The sequence below is a fragment of the Alligator mississippiensis genome, chromosome 12 (genome assembly GCF_030867095.1).
Source record: "Alligator mississippiensis isolate rAllMis1 chromosome 12, rAllMis1, whole genome shotgun sequence".
In the NCBI taxonomy this organism is placed as follows: domain Eukaryota; kingdom Metazoa; phylum Chordata; order Crocodylia; family Alligatoridae; genus Alligator; species Alligator mississippiensis.
Genome location: NC_081835.1, coordinates 24,567,569 through 24,581,042, shown reverse-complemented (window position 1 = coordinate 24,581,042; position 13,474 = coordinate 24,567,569). Strand labels below are relative to the sequence as shown.

The 13,474-nt window shown below is 44.8% G+C and overlaps 1 protein-coding gene across 1 annotated transcript in view; it reads left to right on the top strand.

The window, feature by feature from the left end:
- CACNA1D (calcium voltage-gated channel subunit alpha1 D) overlaps positions 1–13,474 on the top strand; it is a 444,991-nt gene that overhangs the window by 418,668 nt on the left and 12,849 nt on the right. The window contains exons 40-44 of the mRNA XM_059716031.1: positions 4,508–4,624; positions 6,124–6,491; positions 6,949–6,975; positions 7,951–8,100; positions 9,611–9,774. Of these exons, the coding sequence (XP_059572014.1) occupies positions 4,508–4,624; positions 6,124–6,491; positions 6,949–6,975; positions 7,951–8,100; positions 9,611–9,774 (826 nt within the window). The remainder of the gene's footprint in view (positions 1–4,507; positions 4,625–6,123; positions 6,492–6,948; positions 6,976–7,950; positions 8,101–9,610; positions 9,775–13,474) is intronic.

The following is a 13,474-nucleotide window of genomic DNA, read 5'->3' as shown; positions in this document are numbered from 1 at the left end:
CGCTGCTGCCCAGCTGGGGCAGGATGGACACAAGGTGGAGATGCTACACTGTCTCCAGATAAGTGGTATGCAGTGGTGGTAGCTTCAGAAGCAGCGGTGGGAACTGCCAGTCGAGCTGCCAGATGAGCAGTGAGCAGCAGCGGGAGCTGTTGCGCCCTCCTCCCTGTGCCCACCCGGCCCCAGCTGGGCGGTGCTTGCCTCAGCTCCAGGCTCAGTCCTAGTCCCTACCTCACTGCAGGGGGTATTGATCTGTGCCACCACCCCATGCCCCTTCCCTTCCATCTGCCCTTCCACCACTTATCAGCTTCACATAGTATTGACTGTCAAAAAGGAACCAACCTCCCATTTGTAACACTGTTTCTCTGGGAAAATTGGTTCTGAGTTATGACTTAAGACGTGGTTTTCAGGAACCAGTTCCATTGTAAGTCTGAGGACCGCCTGTAAAATCATTCAGTACCAAGAAGAAAACAATTTATAAAAACAGGAGAGAGAGAGAATCAGTACGGTGCAAAATATATCACTACAATAAACAAAATTCTGACTGGTTCTTGTATTGCTATTAATTTGCATTACCTGGACACACAATTCAGATGTCTCCAAGGCATGCCAAATTTTGACAGATATTTGTTGACCCTTGTTCTTTTCAGCTCCATATTATAAACATGTAAAGGAAATTAATTCAAGTGAATTATTGACTTCTACATGTCAGTGAATAAGCAAGCAAAGACAATGAAGAGGTATTGTCCTACATTGTACAGCAGTACATGTCTGTTTGGAAAAAGTAATTTACATTTTAGTGATCTGAAATCTCACTACTTCCTTTGCTATTAGATTACATGTTAACCCAGACTGGGAAAGTGTGCTGAGGGAAGACTTGTCCAAGGATAACAAATTTCAAATTTGTTTGTCCATGAGGCAAATACAGTGGTCCCAATTTTTTTTTTGCCAATATAACTATTGCACTGTGGGATATAATAGTTAGAATGAAATCTAATGGTAAAGTAATGAGCTAAGCAGGCATGGAAAACTTCCATTTCTTCTACACTTTTGATGGCATGCAGAAAGAAGTTGAGTTGCGGAAGTTAATGTTTCATTTCAGCTTCAGATAATAGTATCCAGGATTGAATGCATGTCCTTCAGACTGACATGCAGATGATATTTCATATTGCATTTGCACAGAAATGTATTTTGGTGTTTTTGAGATGGGTAGAAAATATATTTCTCCTTGTATATGTTAGCAAAGCACAGATTAGCTCAGAGGCAGGCGAAATATGGCCCACGGGCTGGATCTGGCCCACCAGGCCATTCTATCTGGCCTGCAGGGCCCCTAAAAAATTTAGAAAATTAATATTTATCTGGTCCTGACTGCCTGTCAAAGTTGACAGAAGCAAGGGGCAGTAGGACCCAGGGGAAGCCACCAGCAGAACCAAGCAGCTGCAGAAGCAAGGCCCAGTGGCCCCACTCCCCCACCCAAGGCCAGAAGCCCTGTGCCGAGCAGAGGCTTCTGGCCTGATCCCCTGGGGCTGATCCTGCCTCCCTCTGCCAGAGGATAATTCAGATAAGAGGGAGGGGAGGCAGGGGAGGACCACAGGGGATCACCCCAGTCCTTAGTGTTGGGCTGAGCTGGCTGCTGCTGTCCTGCACTGCAGCTGAGAACCTCACAGTGCCGGAGTTGCCAGGGGGGTGGACAGGAACATCAGCAGCTGCAGGCAGGGAAGCTGTGAAAAATGGCAGCAGACAGGGGGAAGGGACAGCGAGCAGGAATGTGGAGCTCAGCGACAGCTGAGCAGGAACACGGGGTCTGTGCTGGTGCACCAGGGCCAGCAGGGGCCCAGAGTGTGGTGGCAGGAGTACAGGGCTGGGCTGGCAGGGGCTCTAGAGCGGGGCTGGCTCCCCCTCTCCCTGCTGGTACAGCCTGGCATGGCTTCATAGAGCTCTGCCAGCCCACACCCTGCACTCCTGCCACCCCCTGTGGGCCCCGCACTCCTGTCCAGCTATCTCTGCACTTCTGCCCATTCACTGCCACTTCCCCCCACCCACCGTAGCCATTTCCCCGCTGCTGCCACTGTTCCCCTTCACCCCCCACCAGTTGCTCAAGCACCACGTGGTTCCCAGCTGCAGCACTGGGCTGCAGGATGCAGCAGGAGCCTGCCCAGCCCCTGCAATTCTTGACTGGCTCTGTGCAGTGCCAGCTGGGCCGGTCTGCCTCCTGCTGCATCCTGTGGTCTCCTCCATGCAGCTGGGACATGGTGCTAGAACAGCTAGCTGTGGGGAGGGGGATGAACAGGGAAGTAGCAGAAGGGCAATGGTGGCAGATGCAGGAAAGTGGTTGTGAGCAGGAGCATGGAGCCGCACCAGTGCCCCGAGGCCAGGAGCAGCAGGAGCGCAGAGTACATGCTTGGAGGCGTGCTGTGGGGGGCTCTGCCTGCCGTGGGGCAGGGGTGGGGGCTGTGGGAAATCCTCCCCCTCTACACATGCCACAAACCTCCCCAGCCAACCTCCCCCCACACATGCACCCACATGCTCCCCCACCCCACATACACACACCTTTCCCCACATACCCATGCACCTACACCCCCTACAATATACAAGACTAAGACTTCATTTTAAACTATTGTCCAATCACCATTATGTACACTACACAAACACATGTAAATCAGGACAAAAACATGTTTTAATCAAATAAATGAATGTTGTAGTAAATATTAGATTTTTAGAATATAATATGATATTTTGCTGGTTCTGAGATGGAAAACCCTTTTTGAAAGGAGTACTTTTGGGGGGCGGCAGGGGGAAGGACTTCCAGTGGCAAAGGTCAGGGGCTAAGAGGTGGGACTTCCAGTCCCAAGATGGTGACCAGGTGGTGGGGCACCTGTCAAGGGGCAGGGCTACCCTTGTGACCCTTGTCAGCTTGCCAAAACTTGTAAACGGCCTCCCGCCTGAAATAATTGCCCACCCCTGGATTAGCTCTATATTGCTATATGTTTGCTAAACAAAAAAGAATGTTAAAATACTTAAAAACATCTATATAACTGCACTACTTCTGTACAATAGGGTATGACATCTTCTTGCCAGTTGGCATGGGAGGCATTGCTTATTGATTTTTTTAATACCTAACTTTTTACAAAAAGAGTTTATAGCAGAAGAAAGTAAGCATTGATACCAACAAGGTCTAGAAAGCAAAGCTGGCTCCGCCCCTCTACTCCTTGGCTGGAGCTCTGGCAAAAGTGCAGGCACAGCAGTGTCTGCCTGGGTTCTCTTTGCTCCCTACCATCCACCACTCCCTGTTCAAGCAGGGATTCCCCCTCCCGCCTCCCACAGCATGGACTGTAGCCAGCATATGGTATGCTAGCTAATGATGAGAGGTGTCTGTGTAAGGCAGATAGGACAAAGGCAGGCAGGACAGTGTCCACTTAGGACATTTTGGAGCTAATCAACAGGTAGCTGATAATGTCCCTCCCATTCCTTCCTTGGAAAAAGCTGTTTAAGAGCTTGAACTAATGAGATAGGCTTTTGTTTGGTTTTGAGTGCTAAATGCTGTCAATTCCCTGGGGTGCTAAATGGTGCTAAATGCTGTCAACTCCCTGTGTAACTCCCTGCTGTGTAACTAAATGTTGTTATCAACTCCCTGCTCGCTCCCTCACTGGTCAGGAACAGCAAGGGTGGTGGTGGGGAGCGTGTCTAATCAGAGCATCTGGCCAGGCCTGGCCATGCCCCACCCTCTGCTCAGCACTATGGAAAGGAAGGGAGTGCTGCTCTAGTACCCCCTGGCTTCTAGCCTGAGCCACTGCAGGCATGTGCCTGCATTTCTTCAGTCCAGACGAGATGTCTCTACGATTACAAACTGGTTTAGCCTAGCCAGGTTAGACTAACGTGCAAATACTGAATCAATTCAAGCTCAGACTATTTGAATGTCTGTCCCTAACCCAAAGGGTGAGACCTACATGGCTTGTGGGTTTACTTTACCAGCACTGGCTTTTCACCACCTTTCTCTCTCTTCCTCAGCATCTTTCAGAGCTTTGTTAATCCTGTTACCGTAACTGGGGATCTCCCTTTACTTCCCGTATGAAAGGAAAGGTGACAGACATCTTCATCTTTTACTCTTCTCACTGAACTAATACATTTTAAGGAGATTATTCATTTTTGTGTTTCAGTGGTCTCTGGCAGGATGCTGTTCCCATAAATATATTGTACCAAGAGGTTGATCCAAAGGCACCTAAAATCATTGAGTCTTTCCATTGACCTCCCTGGGCTTTCAGTTAGGCTTTGTGCTCAGCGGAGTCATACTAATATAAGCTTGATGGCTTCAAGGGACCAGAATAAACCTATAGATATTCAGTTCTGTAAGGTGACACCTTGAAAATGAGGATGTATTTATGTCGAGGTGTCTAGACTTAACTTTGACACGTGGACTGTCCTTTCAGTATAAGTTATCTGCCTATGATTCCTTTCAGGAAATTAAACCATGGTATTTTCCTAATGTTTTATGATATTTTTATTGATTTAGGCGGGACTAAGGACACTTCATGACATTGGTCCTGAAATTCGTCGAGCTATATCCTGTGACTTGCAAGATGATGAGCCAGAAGAAAATAATCAAGAGGAAGAGGAAGATGTCTATAAAGTAATAATTCCAAAAATACCTGCTCAGAAGTCATGCTAGATCAATGCGGGTGAATGTCAGAGTCAGAGGCCAGAAGTTTAAAATGAGCACACCGAATAGTGCACAAAAGCCAGCTGAAAGGCTTGGGATGATAGCTGTAAGATGGTGCTGATGCCACTAATAAAGTAGAAATTTACATTGCACATTAGTGACATATTCCAAGTAGTCTTTAGGGTGTCCAAGCAGAGAGTGCTGCAGCTGTCTAATGTGGAAGGGCTAAAAGGGATGCTTGCTTAAATTAAAGCAAAAGGTCACAGGCAGGTATAGATAACTTTAACAAACAAGCTGGTAAAAATTTCCACAATTAGAAATGCCAAGATCAGTTGCTACTGGTGGGTTCATGTTGTTCAATATTCATGCATTTTTGGATAGCTACTTTGTATTTGTTTAAATGTTTGCAAATTTCAACATTTTTGCAAATTTTAGCACATGATTTTTTTATCCAAAATCCCTTGGGCAGGGTTATTATTAATAATGTATTAATAGTTTAACAATTACTATACTTAATGTTTTAAGTATAACTGAGCTTCTTTTTTAAATAAACTGTGACTAGCCAGCAAGAGAACAGTGCTATGCAGCTTAGGTGATTAGTTGCACATTATGAATAAAGTATAGCAATTCATAAGCAAACTATTTGGCTTACAGCTAGTACATTTGATTAATCAATCAGTGAAAAATGCCTACTCTGTTCATAAGCATATTACTAGAAACTACTAACTATGCCAAATATTCCTACAGTTCGCCATATTTTATAAAAAAATGGTGTAGCACTGTGGGGTCAGACAACACCACAACTTCTCTCATTAGATGTCAACTAGCATTGCCTGTCTTCTCTAGATTGTGCTTCAAGATAAACTGCTGTCATCCAAGACCCAGACCTGGCTAGACGGGGAGACTGTGCCATCTGGGTCAGATGTAAAAGATAGCTTCATGTCATTCATATTTTTGGCAATAAAGTGGATATCACTTGATTATTTTCACTACTATCCATTGCACGCTGCAGAATTTCCAGGGCAAATGAGCTATTGCTCATAAAATCCATTTTCCATTCTTTCCTCATACAGAGGTTTAAGTTAGTGCTATCCACTTCACTCAAATCTGTAGATGGTTGCATGGCACTTCTTGTTTCTGATAAGCATACGTTGCAAGTGGCTGATGCAAGAAAAAAACTGAAGCAAAGTCCATCAAAGTGTGTGTGTGTGTGTGTGTGTGTGTGTGTGTGTGTGTGTGTGTGTGTACACAATAGATGCAGGGTAAGTAAAGTTACTTTGAGAAATTTGGTGTACCCTACAAACTACTAGACCATTGGGTACTTTGGGCACCACACTAGGTAGCGGCAAAGGAATGTTATCAGTAACAGATATATCAGTTTGACCGATCTGAACATCATCACCAGTCACACGCAACTACAGAAAGCATCATGAAATCTGTCTTTTTTTCTTTTCTTCTTTTTTTAACAGAGGAATGGTGCCCTGTTTGGAAATCACATAAACCATGTAAGCAGTGATAGAAGAGATTCGTTTCAGCAGATCAATACCACACACCGTCCCCTGCATGTCCAGCGGCCTTCAATTCCATCTGCAAGTGACGCCGAGAAAAACATATATGCTCATGCAGGAAATTCCATGTTCCACAATCATCATAATCACAACTCAGTAGGAAAGCAAGTTCCAAATTCAACAAATGCCAATCTCAATAATGCCAACATGTCCAAAGTTGCTAATGGAAAGCACCCAAACGTTGGAAATCATGAGCACAGATCTGAAAACGGGTATCACTCATACTCCAGAGTTGATCACGATAAACATAGAAGATCAAGCAGCAAGAGGTAAAGTTGAATTTGAGTTTAACATAAACAAGCATGTAAACAATAAACAAGCATACTGAAGCAGATATCATAATTTAAAAGAATAAATTGGATAGCAAGCTCAAAAAATGGTATTTTGCTATATGAAATTAATATTTATTAATATACTAGGTTATGAGAGTAGTGGTGGTAATTTTTTCCTTTTTATTTTCTGTTATATATTGACACAGATAACTATGACTAACACAACTGATTTCATGTCCACAAGGATAACTCTGCTTACCTAAACAGACTATGTAATCTGCCTTTGCATTTTCTTAATGAACTGTGAAAATAAAAGGTATTTCTTTAAAACAGTTTAATTGGGCAGTCAAAATACAGAGCGAGTGTGATCACTATTGATAATGAATTTATTAAAATTATTTTATCTATCTGATGTAAAATGTTTCTCTCCACATTTTATGGCTTTCCTGGATAGAACACGATATTATGAAACTTACATTAGGTAAGTTATTTGTTTTATGACATATATTTAAATATTGAGACAACACAGAGGGTCACAAGGTTCAATTATTCTTACAATGAAAAAAACTGCAATAAAGTACCCCAAGTTAAATGGGCCTAGGTTCACAACAATGCAGATATTGAATAAAAACAATATAACATTGCTACAAAATTACAGTGACTGAGACAAATTTTGCACCATGTCTATACTGTAAATTGACCTCAGTTCTGTAGGCAGGGTTCAAAATGCGAAGACAACTGCTGTTAAAAGCCAAGTGGGTTGATGCTTATTTCAGGATCTATTTAAATAATAGGTGGTTTCATCCTTTTTTGCTTAGACTGAAGGAAATAGTGTGGATTGCTGCAAGTATTTGAAAAGTTACTATATGGCAGCCAATCATATTTCTGGGAAAGGGAAAAAGAAACCATGTATGTCTCTGCATAAGCTTCTTGGTATAAGCAGTACAAGAAGTAGTAACCATTGTTGCTCTTTGAAGAGTATTTCTTGATCTACCACTGACAGGATTTTAATAACTGGATTTGCAAAGCTGTTTTCAGAATTTGCTTGGAAAAATTCACTGACTTCTCCTTTGTGTTTTGGTCCATTGGCAAGTTGTTAGTATTTGAGAAATTTGTTTCTCACATACTGTAGAATTCCATCTTGAAAATGTTATTTTAAATGTGCTTAGCTTGGCTTTGGTAATTAATGAACTAAAAAGCTTGGCAGCTTACCATACTGGTAACCTTCACTTTCAAAAAGCAGAAAAGTAACCCCTTCAAGTAAAAAAAAAAAAAAAAAAAAAAAAAAAAAAGTCAGGAAGAAATACCCATGTACCTTGGCATAGGCTCAGGGGAGTTACTATAAAATATCAGACCCATGGTGAGAGAGTGCATATGGCTCAAAATAAGCCACTCCAAAAGCACAGATTCAGGGGATAAAGTCTAATGAAATCCCTAATCTGTGTTCCAATTGCAGGTCAGAATCTGGTGATGGGCATCTACCCACTATTTGCCGTGAAGATCATGATGTTCGAGATTATTGCAATGATGATCATTATTTTGGAGAGCCCGAATATTTTAGTGGAGAAGAATATTATGAAGAAGACAGCATGTTGTCAGGAAACAGGTGAACTCACTAGTCCTCTCTGGAAAAATTGTTAATATATTATGCACATATCAAAAAATCCATCCAAGTAAGTACTACACGATTCCTAGAAAACAGCAGTGAATAATCGCAGAAAATGTGGGCCAGAACATGTTTGGGTGTGAAATGGAGACCCCCACAAGTCTCTCTAACAGAATTCAACAGGAGGGACAAAGGAATTTTAGCTGTTTTGAACTGTAGAGAAGCTGTATGGTCCCAAATCACAAAAAGCTGTTACATGCCCAAGACAAAATTTTAACTTCAATATCACTAGGATCAAATTCACAGGGAGAACTTTTGAAAACGTTTCCAGTTTGATCCATAACCTCAGCAGGATCCACAGTTTCTGTGATTCTCCCCTGACCCCCCAGCCCCCCAGTCAACATCTTAGCTTCAGAGATTTTAAGTAAAAAAAACAAACAACCTCTAGATCTACTCATGGCTTTTGCTAGGTTCCTAACCTGGGCTAAAGGCAAAGGCTGGACAGTTGGGATGCCCTCTTTCATTTGGAACAATTTTGCTTTATGAAGTCAGTCCTTTTACACTGCTAATATTTCATGGAATGCAAACACTTCCATGTAAAGAGCAGTGCCTCTTGTTTGTTTGGCAATAGGAGAAGCTTCCCTGTTTCATTAACTCAGTATACCCTTTTATCAAATCTTTCATATTGCCAGTTTAGAATCACCTTTTTCATCCTGAATTAGTCACAGATTTATTCCTGCAGGACCACAGCTAAATTGTGTCCACCTTCCTTAAAATAGATAAGCACCATTTCTGCTGAGCTGCTACTTACTGATAGGTCCTAGTTCAGCAAATTCAGCTACTTCACAGAAGTGTCCTGAGCCTCCACTTTTTTATTTAATTTGCAAAGTCCAGTCCAAGGGAGCATCACTAAATGAATCCAGTGCATATTTGCCCTACATATGCGTATGGGTACCTACATATGCCAGACACACACATCTCATCTAGTGCTGCTTCAAGGGAAGTCTCCCCCCTCTTCTGCATACCCTACTCTGGACTCTGGCAAACTCAGGCTAATGGCTGGCCCTAAAGTTTGAAGTAGTCATTTAAAAAATCTTTCGATTTTCTAGAGCTGAATTCTTACAGAATAATCAGAATTGGTCCATTAAATTGAACAACTAAGCCTGAGCCCCAAGTCTACCTTCATATCCTCTCTTCATCCACTCAATTGTGATATGAGATTAATCTTGATCAAATAAACCTCCTGATTTTTTTTTTTTTGTTCAAACACGTTTAATGTGTAACTAGTGCTAAACAAATCCGAGTATACCCACACTCTTATAATCCATGCACAATTCAAAACTGGCACGTTGATAGCAAGTTATATCATTCAAGATGTTGTGTTTTTAATTTTAAGGCTGCAGCAAGGATCAGTGTAAATAACAATGGCAGAAATTATTTGTTCTGGTAAACAAAGGCAAGTGGTTGAATTCTTTGGAATTTCCCTCATTAACCTTTTTTTTAAATGTAGGCATACATCTGACTATAACTACAGATATCACTGTCATGACTCTGATTTTGAGCGACCAAAAGGTTACCATCACCCACATGGGTTTTTTGAAGAAGATGATTCACAGATCTGTTATGATGCAAAAAGATCTCCTAGAAGACGGTTGCTACCTCCCACGCCAACACGTGAGTGCATTAAGAATGTTTCTAAGTATCTAGAATTGTAATTTATGGGCACATGTTCAGTCTGCCGTGAAAGCTGGATAGAAGGGAGAATGTTTATTTGTCCCTTGAACATAGGGAACCCCTTGTAAGCCCACCCCCTGCTATGTCTTGTGTTGTTTGAGAGTTAGCTTCTCTCATTAGTATATTTATGAACATTTTAGAAAATAGAAACGTGTGTCTGTATTGAGGTGCAGCCCACAGAATCTACAGATGGCATATAATGCATGTTTCCCTTGTTCTAATTTTCTTTAATTTCTGCCCCCCCATGCCCCTTACTAACATGATATTAATACAAATAGGTTACTAATATTACAAATAGGTTAAAAGTCAATGGTATCTAATTACTTTATGAAGCAAGTGGGTGAAGGATCAGACAGCATTCAGCCACGGTTTCCTCAAAGTTTGTTCTCTGTGTTATGTGAATTAACCTTTGTTTTCTTTAATGAGTAGCTGTACTGTGCTGGTATAAACAAAACTATTGTCACTATAATGACTCACCTGCTGGTACTTTCCATGTGTCTCTCAACCCAGACACAACAGTGGCTAATGCTTTTATAATTTTAATTTGATCATTTTTTTTAATGGAAGCAAACACATTTTCCTTTGACTTTTCATTTCTGGAAAGGTGTGCCTGCCAGTTATAATACAGGCCTTCCACAGTGCTGCTCCTTTGGACAGTATAATTGAAATGGTCTTAGCCCCTGTTGTCTTAGCAAATGCCAGAGATGGACAGAAAGCAGGGCAGGGCAGCAATGGATTAACTCGTCCATAAAGGTATTAGGGCTGCCTATAGACGTGCTGCTTCGCGTTCCAATTAGAATGCGTCAGAGCAGACTTGATTAATTGATTAATTTTAAAGGTCACTGCTCTATTGCCTAGGTTAAAGTTGTCTGCCTTTTAAAGACAATGTTGAAAGGCACAAGAAGGACATGCATACTACGTATAAATAGTTTAAGTTCCTTAATGACATTATCTGTGCAGTGTTCTTGCTTCTAGAACTTTTTGGTAGGTGGGCTTTTTGTTTCTTTGAGGGGGTGGCTTGATGGCAGTGATAATGAGTACAGAACAAAATCCCTGTAGGCCATCAAACTACTGAAAGCAAATCTTACTGCCTGAATGTCCGTACCACTTCCTTCATTTGACCAGAAAGTAAAGCTCCCAGAAAGTTACCGGCCTTCTGTTAGTGGCATCAAGAAAAGACCGCTCTAAAATGGAATCCTCCTTCAGTTTTTGGAAAATGTTGTATATTGGACATGTTTCCACCAATCCCTCTGGCGGTAAAATTTTGGAAGAGCTCAGGGGGTGACTTTCATCTCAAGAAGGAGCTTTAGCTCTTTGACTAGGAACAGAAATTACACATAAACCAGTATAAGTAGTTACCAAAGATCCTGGTGTTCTTTCTTTAAAAATGGCAAATTCTTTGACAAAACACCCCAAATTCTTTGACTAAAACAATCAAAAATCCATGTTTTTTCATGAATACAATGAAATGCCACTATATACATAGGTATCAGTTGAACACAATGCTTTATTGATATATTTATAATTTTAAAGCAATTTGGAAGCCTACCAGTGCCGCAATCATTATAGTAAATTCTAAATACCTATATATTTTGGTGTTTGATTTTGGCTTTTTATCACAGAAAATCAGAGCTCCCTCTGCCCCTTTCACTCACCAGGATGTGGGTCCAGCTCCAGGTGCCCCATCCCAGCTGCATTGTGGTGCTGAGTAGCCTTGATATGCCAGTGCCCCTCAGCCCTGCTGGTACCCCTCACTCTCAGGCCACAGCCAAATGGGCTGTGTTGGTGCCCCTCAATCATGACCAGCAACCCCCTGCCCACCCCAGTCCTTCTGGAGGGGGACCCCAGCTGCCACAGCTATGGAACCAGGGCCAGGCCCCTCAGCCCCCTGCCTCCCCAGGAGCACTTGAGCCCCAGCTGCCACCAGTGGAAGGCAGCAGCTTCTGTGGCAGCATGAGAGCATTGAGCACAGCTGCCTCCCCTGCCCCTCCTTCCCTGTGGGTGGCACAGCTGGAGCAGAGCCCATGGAGGGGAGGATGTGGGCTGCCTGCTGTAGACTTGGGCCTCCACACCCTGCTGCCCTCACCTTGGGGGCCTCCACAGTCCAGGAAGTGGGACCCATTGTGGGCGGGCAGAGCAGGGTGGACAGGCTTAGTGCTGCCATCAGATCCCCTGCGCTGGCCATGCTGCCATGGCAAGGAGCCCCTTGCCGGCCTGGCAACAGCCTTCTGCCCACCCAGAAGCAGTGGGGGGAACAGCAGCAGGGAGCAGCACCCTTTGGGACCTGGTGGTGGCAACATCAAGCCTGCCCTCCCTATTCTGCCCTCCCATGTTAGGTCCTGCCCACTGGGCCACGGAAGCTCCTAGGGCAGTGGTCACCAACCAGTCATTTGCAATCAACTGGTCGATTGGAGAGACTCTGAGAGTCAATCTTAGTCTGGGAGAGCTGAGGCCCCTCTCCCCCCCATCCCCAGACTGAGATCAACTGTCAGAGACTCCATGATCAGGAGTGGCGGGATGCACATGCCTGGGCTGAGTCACGCCTCCTGCCACTGGAGCCGGGCTGGGGGAGTGGGACAGTCCCCTTCCATGCCCCCTGCCTCCGGGTGAGTTGGGCCCTGGCCAGGGGATGATTAGAGCTCAGGTGTCTCATCCAGGTGTGTGGGGTGGGGGAGCTTCCACTGCTGCATGCACCCCGGCAGAGGCCTGGGGGGCACATGGCCCCCCCAATCTGTGCATGGGGTGAGGCCACTGTACACTGGGCTTTGCTCCATGAGCCCTGCTGAAGCAGAGATTGGGGTGCAAAGCCCACCATGCAGCAGTAGCCGCTTCATCCCCCACACAGATCTGGGGGACATGTGCCCCCCAGGCCTCCACTGGATTACGTGCAGCAGTGAGAGCCCCCCACATGCCTGGATAGGTTGCCTGGGCTCCAACCCTCCCCTGGCCTGACCCTGCCCAGCCCAGCTGGGGCCACACTTGCCCCTGCCCTTGCCCCACTCCCTTCTTCACCACAGGAGCCTCAAACTGCTCCCCTCCCTTTGGCAGATTAATGAACAGGCAGGCCCCGGGATCCTCATCCACAGGGAAGTGAAAGCCAGTTTTAAACTTGGCACCCATTTTTGGTGCCAAGTTTAAAACTGCGGCTTTCACATTTGCTTCCCTGGAAACTGGAAGCAGGACCCCTCCACCAACGGGGCTAGAGGGAGTGAAGGCAGGGCTGGGGTTGGGCAGGGAGAGCCGTGCTGCGTCTGAGGGAGGAGGGTGAGCCAGGTGGTGCTGTGCCTGAGGGGAGGGGGCCAAGCCAGGCTGTGAGAGCTGTATCCCACCTGGGAGGGGGAGGGGGGGCAGTTGGGGCCAGGTTGGGCCAGCTGGGCCAGAAGCACCGCACCACACTGCACCTTTGTGGGCAGTAGCGGTGGGAGGGCCTTAGGCACTACAGATCCCCAAAATGAATCTTAGGCCCCTATAGCCACCCCTCCCAGTGCTGCTGCCACCCACCCACCTGCACAGACATGGCACAGTGCTTCTGGCCTGGCCTGGCTCAGCTCTCTGCATCTGTGTGGCTGCACGGGACAGCTGGGCAGTAGCTACCTGTGGGTAGGTGTAATGAGGCCCAGAGAGGGAGCAAGACTGAGCC